Source organism: Solanum tuberosum, unplaced genomic scaffold (genome assembly GCF_000226075.1).
Source record: "Solanum tuberosum cultivar DM 1-3 516 R44 unplaced genomic scaffold, SolTub_3.0 scf00172, whole genome shotgun sequence".
Taxonomy (NCBI): domain Eukaryota; kingdom Viridiplantae; phylum Streptophyta; class Magnoliopsida; order Solanales; family Solanaceae; genus Solanum; species Solanum tuberosum.
Window position 1 is genome coordinate 1,019,595 of NW_006239095.1, and position 17,260 is coordinate 1,036,854.

At 30.6% G+C, this 17,260-nt stretch overlaps 1 protein-coding gene across 2 annotated transcripts; it reads right to left on the reverse strand.

Moving 5' to 3' along the window:
* Positions 1-4,479: 4,479 nt before the first annotated feature.
* LOC102593159 (delta(12)-acyl-lipid-desaturase-like) lies at positions 4,480-10,324 on the reverse strand. 2 transcript variants are annotated; one of them, XM_006354140.2, is made up of 2 exons: positions 10,219-10,324; positions 4,480-5,932 (listed from the first exon to the last, which is right to left on the reverse strand). In XM_006354140.2, the coding sequence occupies exon 2, from the start codon at positions 5,900-5,902 to the stop codon at positions 4,751-4,753; it is 1,152 nt and encodes a 383-aa protein (XP_006354202.1). In that variant the 5' UTR covers positions 5,903-5,932; positions 10,219-10,324; the 3' UTR covers positions 4,480-4,750. The 2 variants fall into 2 exon arrangements, with proteins under 2 accessions (XP_006354202.1, XP_015167174.1); XM_015311688.1 differs by lacking the exon at positions 10,219-10,324 and adding an exon at positions 6,056-6,092.
* Positions 10,325-17,260: the final 6,936 nt, after the last annotated feature.

A 17,260-nucleotide genomic window follows, 5' to 3' on the forward strand; every position in this document is an offset into this window, starting at 1 on the left:
GAAATAATAATGTTTCTTTTCTAGATATAAGTGAAATAATGTTAAATAATTATTTTCTTAGATGCAAAAAATGAAATATGTAATATGAGTTGAATAAAGGCTATTTCACTTAAGGTACATCAAAATAATATTTATAAGTTCAAACTCTAAACATGTACAATAAGGATAGTGTTTTGGAGAGTTAGACTTTAAACAAACATTACGATATAAAAAAAAATCGGATCTTATAAAAGTGAAATTTCATAATAGGCAAAAATGTATTCTGATAAGAATATCGAAACTTTGATACCAAACATCAAATACGATTTTTTGTAGCTTTATCGTGTATATATGAAGTAGGTTCCGAAGTAGCTAAATTTGCAAACTAGATACACTATAGTTATGGCTTTAAATGAGCTATTCATTCGAGCTCGTGTTGGATTCTCTCGGTCAAGTAATGATGACCTTAGTTTTCGTACGCAAACTACTTTATTTATTTATTTTGGTGTCTTTGATACTCGTAGACTTAGTATTTGGGTTTTAGATGTCCTTGATGTGATGACTTTCAAGTTTTGAGTATAATATGCAATAGACTCTAGGGGATTTTGTTTCTCACATTAGTAAATTTTGAGCTTCCACATTATGATTGTATTTCGTAAATTGGATAATTAATTTAAGTTAGGGTTGAATTCATTGATTCGTCCACCTAGGAGGTTAAATGTGGGTATCATTCATGACTCGTTTTGGATCGTGACAATATAATCCCAAAATTGTCTAATCTATTTAGTTTGCATAAAACCCAAAGCATGAAATAGAAGCCCAAAAGAGTAAACTTAAATCAACTCTGAGCCCAAGCCCAAAGGCCCATCAAATATTTTATGAGAATTAATTTCTAGAAATTTATATTTTGTGCAAAGACATAAATACCCCTACTTTAATACAAAGACCAAAATATCCTTGTTCTCCATAGTCATTAGTATTCCCTCCGTCTCAAAATAATTATCGTGTTTATCATTACAAGTCCTTTAAGAAAACATTAACTAGGAGGGATATCTGATTGTTTTAGCCTTATTTATGTCTTACGATAATATTGAGTTGCTCGGATGGTAAACACCTTTCTGTTCCAATCTTAAGGTTGTGAGTTCGAGTCATCAAGGGACCAAAAAGGTGAGCTTCTGGGGAAGGGGTAAAAAACTCTACACCTTTATGTGCCATAATTGAAGTGATTATGGTCTTCAAGAACAACTATTACTAAGGGTAAAATGGAAAAAAAAAATTAATTAATTTTATCTGAAAATTTTAAAATGACATATATTTTAGTAAAAACGATTAGCATTTTGAGATGAATGAAGTAATGTCCAGAATTTAAATTCAGATGGAAAAAATATATTTAGAAGCTAAGTCATGCAATATGTGAATCTGAATTCATCAAGTTTCAATACAGTATTGAACACCAAATAACAAACTAAAAAGAATATTTCAACAAATTCTAAAAGTCAATACAAAAAACAAAATTGAAACATGTCAAGACAAATTAAATAAACAGGTAAAACGTGACTAACAAATATTGTGATAGAGTGGTAAGTACTCCTTCATCTTTAACTGTACGGAGCCATCTTTGTTAGGAAACGATTTACCTTCAATATAAAACTTCCTAATATGAATTTAAATTTTATCAAGCTCCACTATAAATATCGAACATCAAACATCGAGCGAAAAGGAAAAAAAAAGGTAAAAAGTGAGTTTGAATGTAAGAATAAGAAACTTTTTATCACATGGCTCAATAACTTTATGACATTCAGGTGCCTTACTATATCAAAAAGAAATAAAGGTAATGTAATATTTCTTTAGAATCATCATTCATTAATATTTAATTAGTAACATATATTCCCCCACATGATTTGGATCTATAATTATCATATTTTTATTCAACAATGTCACATCAAACTCCATAATTTGTTGAGTTTAATTTGTAATATTAGAATGAAATAATAATGTTTATTTTCTAGATATAAGTGAAATAATGTTTAATAATTATTTTCTTAGATGCAAAAACTGAAATATGTAATATGAGTTGAATAAAGGCTATTTCACTTAAGGTACATCAAAATAATATTTATAAGTTCAAACTCCAAACATGTACAATAAGGATAGTGTTTTGGAGAGTTCGACTTTAAACAAACATTACGATATAAAAAAAAGCCGGATCTTATAAAAGTGAAATTTCATAATAGGCAAAAATGTATTCTGATAAGAATATCGAAACTTTGATACCAAACATCAAACACGATTTTTTGTAGCTTTATCGTGTATATCTGAAGTAGGTTCCGAAGTAGCTAAATTTTCAAACTAGATACACTATAGTTATGGCTTTAAATGAGCTATTCATTCGAGCTCGTGTTGGATTCTCTCGATCATGTAATGATGTCCTTAGTTTTTGGACGCAAACTATTTTATTTATTTATTTTGGTGTCTTTGATACTCGTAGACTTAGTATTTGAATTTTAGATGTCCTTGATGTGATGACTTTCAAGTTTTGAGTATAATATGCAATAGACTCTAGTGGATTTTGTTTCTCACATTAGTAAATTTTGAGCTTCCGCATTGTGGTTGTATTTCGTAAGTTGGATAATTAATATAGGTTAGGGTTGAATTCATTGGTTCGTCCACCTAGGAGGTTAAGTGTGAGTGTCATTCATAACTCGTGACAAAATAATCCCAAAATTGTCTAATCTATTTAGTTTGCATAAAACCCAAAGCATGAAATAGAAGCCCAAAAGAGTAAACCCAATCAACTCTGAGCCCAAGCCCAAAGGCCCATCAGACATTTGATGAGAATTAATTTCTAGAAATTTATATTTTGTGCAAAGACATAAATACCCCTACCTTAATACAAAGACCAAAATGTCCTTGTTCTCCATAGTCATTAGTATTCCCTCCATCTCAAAATAATTATCGTGTTTATCATTACATGTCCTTTAAGAAAATATAAATTAGGAGGGATATTTGATTGTTTTAGCCTTATTTATGTCTTACGATAATAATATCGAGTTGCTCGGATGGTGCTTACCCTTCCGTTCCAATCTTAAAGTTGTGAGTTAGAGTCATCAAGGGACCAAAAAAGTCAGCTCCTGGGGAGAGGTAAAAAATAAATTCTACATATTTATGTGTCATAATTGAGGTGATGATGGTCTTCGAGAACAACTATTACTAAGGGTAAAATGGAGAGAAAATAATTAATGAGGATCTTATATTTGAGATCCTTTGCTTCTGTTTAGGCTCCGTTTGGATATGCTTATTTTTAGTAAAAAAATATTTAGCTAAATAATGAATTGATTTTTTGAAGAAAAGTTTAAAGATGAGTTTCAAATTTAAGAAAGCGATTTAGTCAGGTTTGGTACTACGACCCCACTTTGTGAGGAGTGTATTCCTCCCAAAGTTGCGTGGTTATTTTGCCGAGTTCTACGGAGAAAGTATCTTGCGTCCGTTTTGTTTCAAATGCTATTTAAGGAACTATCATCCTTGGAAACTTCTAACTTTATTACCACACAAAATATCTTCATCTTATTCCTATAATGAGAGCGAATTTGTTTTTTCAATACAAAAAACATGTCGTGTATTGTTTCAAATGCACGTGTCGTATTTTCAAATACTACGTGTCGAATTTTTTTAAAATAATGTAATTTTACAAAGTAGAATAGTGGATAAAATAAAAACTATGAAGAGTAGATTTTGCAAAGGAAAATAGTGGTCCTCATAACATTGTTGAACTTGCACTAGGCTAAAAAATTGAAACTTTCATTGTCAATGGGTTGATTTTACATATCTCACATCGGCGCTAATAGAAGCTTCAAGTCCCAGTTATAGGAGCAATCATCGAAAGAAAGAAAAGTCAAATCAAATAAGAAACGAACTCAAAGCAAGTCCATTTGTCATGACTTTCAAAGTTTCATAATTTTTATGATACAAAAAATTAAATAAATAGTGATGTATTAATAAGTGACCAATCGATGGAGCTCTAACTCGAGTCATTTATTAGAAAATATGGGCATAATAGGAATTTTGTTGGCACAAAAAAATGTATCCAAGTAATTTCTATAACTTGAATGATCCTCCAACAAATTAACTCCAAAATTAATCCAACTCGTCTTACACTTAGCAAACTTTAGACAAATTGAATCATATATAATTCATATGGACTTAGCTTAACTGTCATCATATGATATATATAAGCCAAATACTAATGAAAGGTTTGAAATCTTAGAGCAACGATAAAATTATATCCACATAACTTATAGGTCAGAAATTTGAGCTATTGAAATCCCACCTCATACCCTATGTGAACGTAAAATACTTTGTTTCCACGTAACTTATATGTTACAGGTTCGAGTTGTAAAAACAATCACTAATGAATGCAATCCTTCCTCAACGTGAACGCAAAATATTTTGTGTATCAGACTGCTCTGAAAAAGGAAAAAGGAACAAATGCTTCTAATCCAATTGTAGACACAAACACAACCACTTATATTAAAACTGGTAGTTCATTACAAACTAAGAGGAGGTGGAGAATGCACTTTAATCCTCTTTATATTTTTCTAAATTTTTTCCCTTTTATTTATCAAAAATTTCATCAAACATAAACCTCCCCTTACTAACAAAGACAACACATTAGCTAAAGTAACTTAAATCCAAAATACTGACTTAAGACACAGACCAAACATTACCCAAAGACCACAAAATTCAAAGCAAGCTGAGTTTCTGTTTTAGTGTTTCAGAGCTTGTTTTTGTACCAGAAGACACCTTTGCCTTGAGATGATTCGTCTTTCTCGACGTAGAGACACTCTTTAGCTTCCCTCCACATTGCCTTGAAAATTGGGGTTCCATCGAATTGGTAGTAGTCTCCGAGTAGTGGCTTGACTGCTTTGGTTGCCTCCATCGCGTTGTAGTGTGGCATGGTTGAGAACAGATGGTGCACCACGTGAGTGTCGGTGATGTTGTGGAAGACCTTGTTTAGAACCCCATAGTCTCTGTCACAGGTTGCCAAAGCTCCCCTAAGCCAATCCCACTCGGTTGAATCGTAGTGAGGCAATGATGGGTGAGTGTGCTGCAAGTAGGTGATCAGGACAAGGAAGCCGTTCACGACAAGGAGGGGTACACCGTAGATGCACACTAGCCAAGCTAGACCTTTCACTAAGGCAACACGGTATAGCAGATAACAAACTCCGAGAACTCCAGCATCAGAAACGAAGATCTGTAGCCTCTCGCGGTTGTTGTAGATTGGGCCATAAGGGTCATAGTGACATGCAAATCGGTCGTATGGTCTGCCAGATACATTGAAGGCCAAGTACAACGGCCAGCCAAGAGTGAGGGTGATTGTAAGAGAGAGAACCCTGCCTGGTGGATTGTTCAAGTACTTGGAATACCATCCAAGCTGGGATTTTGGCTTAGGCACAAAGACCTCATCACGCTCGAGGGAGCCAGTGTTGGAGTGGTGGCGACGATGACTATATTTCCAAGAGAAGTACGGCACCAATAGAGCAGAGTGAAGGATAAGTCCAACGGTGTCATCAACCCATTGGTAATCACTGAAAGCGTGATGGCCACATTCGTGGGCATTAACCCAAACACCAGTGCAAACACAACCCTGGCAAATCCAGTAAATAGGCCACGCAATGTAGCAATATGGAGATGGAAGGAGGTGGAAGTAAGTGTTTGCAACGTAGTACATGATGGAGACGAGTATGAGGTCATACACAACATAGGAGAATGAGCGGATGAGAGACCTTTTAAAGCAGTGAGGTGGGATAGCCTTCTTGATATCACCAACTGTAAAAGGGGGTTTCGAGGTTGGTACCTTTTGAAGAGGATTCTTCTTTACTTCAGTCTCGCCATTTGGAGCAGACATACGACCACCAGCTCCCATTTTCGCTACGCTGCCTCTTCAATCCCAAACCTGCAAACTGTGTACGTTAGGCTCGATTCCTAAACAAATGAATGCATCAAAGAATTGAGTTACTATTTTCTAATCTAGCCTGGAATATCGCTGACCGAACGAGGTGTGGTCCCCCTAGTCTACCTTTCATGTAAGGTCTTGATTTAGAGATCAAACCATCATTGGCAGGGAAATTACACCAAATCAACAATTCAATCTACTGACAGAAACATGAGGACCATAGTGACGCAGACCACATAAAATTCCAAAACAAAAAAGTTGAGGCCAGAAATGCAAGAAACATGATAGGCCACATCATGCATATTGGACCACACAGTATGCAAGCAACAAACACTTTCAGCTCATTACAGCTAATATAATACTAATAAATGAACATTATCAAGTCACTATCATGATGACTCAAATCCAAAACTTGCAATATATTCCTTCAACATTAGTTGTTGTTTTCACTGTTTCTCCCCAACAACTCCCTGCCATTGTTTGTCGGTACAACCTATGATTCTTATTCTATAACCGTGGTTTTCAAGTCAGTTTTCACACTCCTCGACTAATTCCACGAAATACTTGTCACCTCCCATCAGCAACATAGGCTAGGACAGATGGAAAAAAATCACCAAGGCTAAGCCTCTTGTTAGTATAATGCAAAAACATTAGTCATAACCACAAATTTCCATGAATGAACAATGATATGATTATAACTGCATGAAAAGTCTAAATTAAAATTTCAAACCATATGCAGTGTCTTAACCATATGTAGAAAACAGATGCATAAACTGAGATAAGTAATAGTAAAAAACCCTCAATCTCACCTCCCGCGCTCCAACTCTATCGGATAGGGAGAAAGCGTTAACGAATTGAAATCCTTTTATATACACACACACATGAACCTAATTTATGTATGTGCAAGAAGAAAGTTGGCATCAATCATTAAGTTTTCGTCACTTCAACAGGAAGTAGATTGTACCTAACGTCTAAAGTATATTGGGCCAGTTTTCACAGCTAAATAATTGAACATGAAGACTATTACATAATAAGAGTTCCTTCACAAAAACATTTCTCAAATGCATAAATAAATAACTCAATAGACATTTCACCAAACTATTAGGCCCCTACAAAATAAAATCTTCTCACTGATCAATTATGCCAAAAAATAATGCTTTTATCACTAGATGTAGACATGTAATTAGTCAAATATCATATTTTACACACAATTAACATCTTGATCAAGTTACAATAATTAATATTAGAGTTGACTTAGAATAGTATAGGACAGCTAAAAAGAAATCGCCTAGTGTTTGTATATATGTAAGTTTCATTTCGACACGTTATTGTGTACTATTTCTAGACCCTTCAAATTCAACAAAGTACAACATTTATGCAACTAATCAAAAAAGATATAATTCAACTCAACAACAATGAAGGTTACTTCAATTAGCTATATGCTATGACCATTAGACCCTCATATATTAATTGATTCATTATATAAGGTAAACTAGTTTGAATAACATCACCATTCACCAAACAACCAATTAGACAGCAAAATTAAATTAAATTTCCACCACTACTACAGTAATAAAATCTTAGAGGGGTCCACTTGGACATTTACATAGAAGAAGAGAGAGAATAAAAAATCTTTTGTGGTGGTAAGTAGAAAAGAATTATTCAAACAAGATTTCACAAAGTACAAAAATAACATAGCCCAAAATTCCTTCTTTTTAAAGAAAGAAGATAAATTATACATCACAAATCCTAGCTAAGAGAACCCTTCGGTGGATTTGAGCTTGGGACTTCCATGTTGGAGGTCTCAAGTTCGAAATCCCTTGCCAGCGAAAGCAAGGCGCTTGCTTCTGGGTCGAGCTCGTCGCACCGAACTTGCCTAGTGTGGGTTACCTCTCCTATGTGGTGTGTGATCTATTGTATAGGAGTGGGGGTTTTTACCCTATGCGCACCCAAAGGGTAGAGGCTGCGGGGTTCCCCTGTCATCAAAAAAAAAATCCTAGCTAAGAGAACCCTTCGGTGGATTTGAGCTTGGGACTTCCATGGTGGAGGTCTCAAGTTCGAATCCCTTGCCAGCGAAAGCAAGGCGTTTGCTTCGGGGTCGAGCTCGTCGCACCGAACTTGCCTAGTGTGGGTTACCTCTCCTATGTGGTTTGTGAGCTATTGCATAGGAGTGGGGGGTTTTTACCCTATGCGCACCCAAAGGGTAGCGGCTGCGGGTTTCCCTTGTCATCAAAAAAAAAATCCTAGCTAAGAGAAAATACTTGCTCTCACCGGAGTTTAAGAAAGAACAGAAGACTTTTCAAAACTTCTGATCTAAAATAAGTCTCAACTATTTGTGCAGATAGAAATCATCCCATTAAGGATAAAATAGTCATTTTAAAGTTAAATTGCTACTCCCTTCGTTGATGGTTGTTTGACTGAGCACGAAGTATTAGAAAGAAACATATTTGAAACTTGTGTTTAAAATAAGTCACCAATGAACCCTTTAAAGTTGAATTATTACTAAATATAAAAATAAAGTAAGAGTATCACATAAATTGGGACAGGGGTACGTGATTTCATCACATACACCTAAGTTTTGGTGAAAGGAATTGCCCGTTATGTGTTGGTGCTAGAGGAGATTTTTTCCTATATGACCAAGGCTTGGTGGACCATGGGGCGAAATTACCCGGTCTGTGTTGGTAAAAGGTTATCATAATAATCGAGATACACACAAGCTAATCTGACCCCATTGAAGGAACCATTCAAACTACAGGACCACTATAGTAAATTTTGACCACTCAAAGGAGTAACACACTAATAATTTCTATGTACTTTAACAACTCATATGTCCCCATCCTAAGGTAAATAAGAAACAAAGAACTTACGGCAAAATTTAAAGTGGCTGTACTTATAACAAATAATTTCATAAAAAGGGGTACATTGAAATTAATCAAATATGACCAACAATTAAGTTCTTTCCATGTGAACTATATATCACGAGTTCGAGCCATGAAAACAACTACTAATGCTTACGTTAGAGTAAGTTGTCTACATCATACCCCTTTTTCGAACCCTGCCAACACGGAATATGTTTCCGTGTGAACTATATATCACTTTTTTTTTCTTTTTAGATTAAAAAAAAAGTGTGTCAAAATCACAACAACCAACACAAAGATTTAAAAAAAGCAAAGCAAAGCAAATCCAAATTAAATTATTTAAAGAAAATGAAATCCTTTCTCTTCTTTATCTAAGCAAACACATCATAAAAAAGTCAAATCTTTTCGCTTTTATTTTCAATATAAATATAAAATAATATAGATTTGGACTATACACCAGCAACCACAAAAGATTTCAACTTTCATCTTTCTACCCCTAAAACTTTTCAAATTGAGAAAAAATACCCCAAAATTAGAGAAAAAATTGTACTTTCACAATCAGACAAAAATACCAAAACACCCAAAAATGAAAACCACAAGTGGCTCATGCATGCAAAGAATCAAACAAAAGGACAATAAATAAAAAATTTAAAGATGCCATCCTCTTTTTTTGCAACCAATTACAGATCTGGGCGATATAAACAACAATCCAACTCGTAACGGAACTAGAATTTTCACTAAAAAAGTTCGAAATATAAAAGGTAAAACACATAAAGAAGTTTTTAACCATGTATTAACAGTGTAATTTTCCGTCGGATTCATTCTTGCTAGCTCAGCCCTGTGAATGCAACTTATCATTCCACCAAAATCAATTTATAAAAAAATCTAATAAAACACACTAACATTAATGCATGTAAATAAATACCAATCCTTAGACCTAAAAATCTATTCTTTCCCCCATAAACACACAAAAATCAATCAAAAAAATTCATCCCATAAGAACCCCACTTTGAATCTAGCTTGATTTCATAATAATAAATCAATAAAGAAGCAAAAGAAAAAAATGATTTTTCCACCATAAACATACAAAAAATAATCAAAAAAACACATCCATTAGAAACCCACTTCAAATCAATCATTCTTAGAGCAAAAAAAATCTGATTTTTCCACCTTAAACACTACCCAAAGGCTAGCGGCTGCGGGTTTTGTAAAAAAAAATGATTTTTCCAAAAAAAAACTCACCCCAGAAAGAACCCACATCAAATCAAACACCCTCTAGCCTTATCAAATCAATAATTTCTAAATACAGATAAACAAATCTTGAAAAAAAAAAGTGATTTTTCCACCATAAACACATATAAAATCAATAAATAAAAAAAACCCACATCAAATCAAGCACCATAAATCAAAAGTTTAAAAAAAAAATACCTCCAGAAAAGCAAAAGCACCCTCTTCCTCCTTCACCCCACACACACCCTCTCTCTCTCTATGAAAAAAAAAGAGAGAGAATATTTTAATTTTATTGTGAAAGAAAATAGATTTTTTGATAGAAAAAAAATATAATGTTTGGTGTTATATTTATAAGGAGGCTACGGCACTTGGTTCTTTTAATTATTTATACAAATCACATGCATGCTTTAAACGTAACAAGCTCTTAAGAAGTTTACGTGTCATTATTTTATTGGTTGTTCAACACGTCATTCATAAATCTTGGTTTTTCAAATTAAAAGAATAAAAATATCTTCCCCTCACCCCATCCCCAAAAATAATGTGACAACATGTATTTCAAAATTAATTATCTCGAAATAAATTATTTTAAAATTTAATTTAATTATGAAATAAATTTATTTTAAAACTAATTTTGAGATTAGTTATATGTCATCTCTTATGCCAAATTAGTTTTGAGATTAGTTATATGTTATCTCTCGTACCAAACTAGTCTCAAGGATGGTATAGAAAAAATAATAAAATTGTATGATATGGTTTAATTGGCTTCTATTAATCGGACGTATCATTTAATAAGATTTTAATTAGAGATGTATTTTACTAAATTGATCTTATTAATGATATTTTTAGTTGTATACTATTGATTTGACACATTTCTTAAGAAATTATAAATAATAGGGTAATATTACTATATTATCATTTGACTTTATTAAATTTAATGTTTTGAAAAATGTGTTAGATGATATATAATATTTAATAGTAAGGGTAAAATCAGAGGCGTATCCAGAATTTTGAGATGATGGTGCATTGTTATAAAAAGGTTAGTCTATGATATAAATTTGATCGGTTCGACATTTAGGTTTTTACTACTGAAAACCGTTAAAATTTTAAAATTATAGGTCTAAATTAATTCTTATATATATATATATATTACCAATTACCACTTAGAGAAGTGTTATCTAATAAGAAAAAATAAAAACAAGATAAATATAAAATTCAAATTTCTAACCTCGCGGAGAGAGGTGCACCCAGTCATAATCGCATTATGTGATACTTCAAGTGTAGGTTCACACATCTATATTTCAATATTTTTAAAAAAAATATAACACTACTATATATGATCCCGGGAAGGGACCATGGGTTCACGTGAACCCGGTGACCCCCCCTTAAATACGCCTCTGGGTAAAATAGACACAAAAGGTAAATTGTCTCTTAATTTTCTAAATTGGACAAGTATTGTTCGACAACTATTTTTAGTATAGTGAACAACTATTGTTGGACGGAGGGAGTATTTAAATGGATGTTGTAAGTTAGGTTGGGAAGGATAGGATTCATTGAAAATGATATGTATGCGTCTCTCTTACTATCACGATTCAAAAGTTGAGGTCATGATGCATGACACACATTCCGAGAATTTTAAAATGGTGTGTAAGCTGAAAGAATCACACATACAAAACTCCTGAAGAGAAGTTAGGCCACAAACGATAGAAAGAAATGACAAGGAATTATATCCCAAAACTTGGTAGCATAAGTATATAGAGCATCTAATACATTTCTAGAATATGAAATACATTTCAAGTCTTCGAAAAGAAAGTTGACGACTTTAAATAATAGATGGAGACTAATGACGCTCCGGAAAGCAAGGTCTCTCTACAACTCCGAAAGAGAGAACTCCATTGGAATCATCGAAAATCCATCGAGAAAATTACATTTCAATAAAAAGTATGTCGTAAATATTTCCAACAAGTTATTTACTAATGGAACATTCATCGAAAATTGACTTATTTATAATAATGTAATGTAATGTAATGCTTCCTTCGTCATTTTTACTTGTCATTGTTTGACTTGGCACGCCCATTAAGAAAATAATTATTGATATAGTTATTTTACCACACTACCCCTATTAATTGATGTTTAGTATTAGCTCTTGAAAATATTATTAAATGCTAAGGGTAAAACATGAAAAAAAAAATTCTCTTCTTGATATGTCAAAAGTGAAAAGTAAAAAATGAAAATCTATTTTAGGAATAAGTGACAAGTAAAAGTGAACGGATGAAGTGAAAAATATTTTTTAAGAGTTAAAGGGTTGTTTGGTAACTGATTATAGTTATGTATGTATTAATGATGTAGAGATTAGTTATGAGTGAATCTATGTAGGAGTATTATTGTATGCAGATATTAGTTATTTCACTTTTCATCCTGCATAAAATAATACATAGATCCCCTCGTAACTTATACATGTATTAGTGATTCGAATTTTTAAATTACTCCGGCCTCCGTCCCATATTAGTTGATCATTATACTAAAATTAATTGTTTCATATTAATTGCCCACCTTACTAAATGAATAAAGCATCAATTATTTTTTTCTATATTACCCTTGCAATTAATTTTTTTAAAAAGTATTCACATTTGTTGTAAAGTTTTCAAAAAGTTTTTTAAGGGATGAATTAATAAAATTATCTCATTAGTTACGATTTCTTAAGCATTATGCAAAATGAAAAATGATCAATCAATATGAGACGACAAGACGAAGAGAATACCAATCAAATATCATATTAATTATATATATAAATAACCTATTTCTTATCTATCTGTCAAACATTATATAAATTATATAAAAAATATATTAATATTTTTTTCTTATTCAGCTATCAAACCACCGTCAAGATACAAATGAAACAAATTCAAATGTTAATGTAGACAAAAGTAGGTAGTGTATCACTTGAAGTTTGCATGTGACTAAAGAAAAGACCAAATCTTGATGTGGTGAAAATGACAAAGTGGCAAAAGAAGTGCTTCACTTGAGTGTCTTGTAAGTTGTGAAGCACTAGAAAATAGTTTGAATATTATTTATAATATTTTTGTCCACAACAAATATTTTCTCTTTGGTTTTATCGCCTCCACACACAATTTATTATTTTTAAAATAATTGAAAATTTATTTATTTATTTTATGTTTTATTTTAGTAGATATTTGTCTTTTTCTTACATGTTGAAAATGGAGAAAAATTATATTATGCTGATATAATGGAGGGCATATTTATAAAATACTCTTTCCGTCCATATTTATTTGTTCGTATGTAATTTAAAATAATTATTTTTATTAAAATATAATCCTTAGTTCGCCTGCTATCATACCTAACTCTGAAAGAGGCTATTCCTGATCAAAAGGATTAAGAAATAGCAATATATCAGAAGTTGAGTGCATCTTTTGCTCAAAAAAAAAAAAAGAGCTATTAATAGTAAATTATAATTTTACTATCTCATCTTTAATATTATAAGTCATCTCACTTATTTAGAAATAAATTGATAATAATAGATATTGAATAAAGGATTAAGGATGTAATAGATATAAGTTGATAAATTATTTCTTAAATTTCTAAATTTATCTTTTAAGATAGTGAACAGATAAAAATAGTCTAAGGGAGTACTACTCATTTCTGTTTATTATTATATCTTTACTAGTGAAATTGACCATGCTTCGCGCGATCGTAAAAATATATTTAAATTTATTATATCATCTTTTTTATGAAATAGCTTTTAAATATATATTTGAGTCAATTCATAAATATGAATTATTTAAAAATTATTTCACGATATACTTAGTATATAAGCATTTCTGTCCCATAAATAATTTCACCTTTAAATTCCTTATCAATTGTGTATTATAAAACTCATGTAAGCCAAAAAAAAAAAGAAAGAAGGAAAGAACATATATCTTTACATTTGTATAAGTATTTTTCTTTAAAACTATTGATCATGACCAAATAAAAAGTGTAAGTAAGATAATTAAAAAAGTAGCTCTTTTTAATACAACACATGAATAGAGAAAATATAAAATGTGAAGAATTAGCTAAAAATATGGGGAAAAAAGGGAAAATGTACCTTCCATATAAAGAACTAAAAACCAAGACTCAATAGAAATGGTTAAGGAAGAAAAAAAAAGTGTGACTAATATAGCTAAAAGATTGCTGAATTTTTTTTAATCAAAGCACATAAGTTATTAAATACGAATTGTGATGAGATTGTCAATTCTTCTTCATCTTTATCTAAAGATTGTGAGTTTGAATCTTTTTGTTATTTTGAAAGCATTGCGAAATTTATGTGGTTGAATGCATAAAAAGGACTAATTTTTTTTTATAATTATAACAAAAAAAATTCAAATTATCTTATAAAAAGAACTAAATATTTGCATACAGTAATTTAAAAAGAAAATTATATGAATTTATAATATAAAAATGAAGTAAGAATGAAAAATAGAAAACCAAAATAAAAAAAAGATACAATCAAATTCAAATCTTTGGAATTCCTTAGTTTTTCCTTTATGTGTTTTTTTCTGTTTTTATTTCTATTTCCTTCATCCTCACACGTTAATTATGAGCCTTTCCTAATTACAACCATAATTCCCAAAACTTCCTCTTAAATAAGAGTTAATTTCCTTTTTATTTCTCCGCGTAATATTTCAAAAACATCCCGCCTTCTAGAAAAATCATTTCATTTAAATAATTATCATTATTCTCTATAAATTTAGGAAGAGTATATATGGAACAAACTATATATGACTATTTATGGAACAAACTATAGATGACTATTTATGAAACAAAATGAATGAATTATTATTTAAAAACTATACTTTAATTTCGACATTACATGGAGCCATTTTTTCATACTTTTTTTCTTGACAACTCTATGTTTATATTTTCCTTATTTCTCTTTGTTTGTTATAATGTTTTTTTTTCTCCTTGTACTTGTCTTTTTGTCATTTCCTAATTTTATGCAAGATCCCCCAATATCAAAATTTTCCTTAAATATTATCACATTTTTCCTCATATAAATTTAAAATATTTCAATGGGTCAAAGATGGACAATATACAAGAAGAAAAATAGCTACATGGTATTGAAAAATAGATCAAATTAATTGTAGATTAAGGCTAAAAACTTCTTCAAAAGTTCTTCTTCTTCTTCCTCACACTCGAATATCAATGAAATATTATACGCTTAGCAAAAGCCTAGTATTTTAAAATGTTAAAATATTTTTGAATTGTTATGGCCTTATCTTTTTGGCCTCATTCTTTCTATCCTACCTACTTCTTGCCAAAAGTTTAAATTTGTTTCATGTAAAGGTGAGAAGGTGAATACATATTGTAGGCCTATTTATATTGGAGTAGTTGTGTTTAAATCTTAATAGTGCAAAACTTTTCGAATTCTATAATTAAGTAACAGAGAATTAATAATATAATGTTGTAACTTAAAGAATTCATTTAAAGAAAAACAAAGAGTCTTTTATAGGGTGAGATATACTTTTTAATATATCATAGAGAAGAGCAAAAGTTTTGAATTAGAATAGTAGAATAATATTTTTCTAAAACCGTAATTCTCTTTCAATTCCCAACTACTGTATATATTTCTCTTTCCTTAATTATAATTAAATTGTAATTAAACCTCATGAAGGATAATTTTCTTTCCATTATGGCGATTTATAATTAAACCTTTATTTTCCATGAAGGATGATTGTCTTTCCATTATGGTGATGCAATTAATGCTATACACATTAAATATAATATAATATAATAAAGCATATTGTATTTAGTATGAGATTTTTTTTAAATATTTGAGATAATAGATAAATAGGAATCCTGGCTTCTAAGAGGTGCCACATCACCGTTTTCACATTCAGCTTTATATATATATATAGAATATTAAATATTATTTATTTTAAAACAATTTTGATGACTTATAATAATAATGGTTGATAAGGCAAAAATTAAAATTACTTTTCTTGATACCTTGCTGTCGATGACTTTTTGTTTTTTAGTAGAGCGTCTCGTAAAAACAATTTTTTTATCTCACAAAGGTATAAGTATGTGTACATCCTATTCTCCTCAAACACTACTTGTAGAGTTATACTGAATTTGTTATTATTATTATTTATATGATAATTTTTATTTATTTCTATTTAAGTAAGGTGTCAAGTCAAATATAAATAAGTTTAAAATCTAAAAATAAAACTTTAAAATAATACATAAAATTTCACTTTTAAATTTGAAATTCAAATTATAACTATCTTTAGAAAATAAAGCCATATAGCTAAGGATTTCGAATAAGACGATGACAGGGGCTATAACAACTATATATTATCTTGAAATTAAGAAAAGAAAGATGATCATCACATTGTATCATCAATAAACTTATATGAACATTTGTTATTCTTAAAATTATATTAATGATATTAAAGTATTTGTATTATTTTAGTATATAAAATTTAAACATCATATATGAATGGTGCATTCTTAAATTTTCCATACAAGCCTAAAGACAAAATTTGAAGAAATTAGAATATATATGGTATGCTAAATGGTCAGAAAATTTAGCCAGAATTTTAAAAAATCTATAATATTTTTTTATTTTAAAATAAATTGATTTTTTTTTCTATTTTTAAATTAAAAGGAATTAAAGTTAAAAAGATAAAAATGTTCAAAAAAAATAAAATAACATAGATAAAATATCATTCTGGCCAAATTCTGACCAAATTTTCTGGCCCTACAAACTTTTTACATTTAGGACATGTCTACCCAATTTATTGCTATTTTCCACATATTTGGTCCACATTTCAAAAAGTTGACTTTAATTTGGATTTCATGAACTATTAATTGCCTAGTAAATGAACAAAATTGTTCTTCTAGATTACCGTATCATTCACTATTATGCACTTTTTTTTTTCACTTTTTTATTTATTTCTCATTCTAAAACATGTATTAGAGTCTCGATTAAATTTGAATCATGTATTGCAGGGTTCATTCAGAGGTGACACTCTCAACAAAAATTTCTCCATACTCAAAATTCAAATCTGAAACTTCTAATTAAAGATGAAACAGTTTATCACCACACCACAATCCATATTAGTCCCTGTTATACACTTGTAGGCCTTTCAATCTAACACCATTCTTTTATGTAAAATAAACATATGACCTTTTTTCAAATATACATAAAAATTTATGACATTTTAAAAAATATGTAATACAA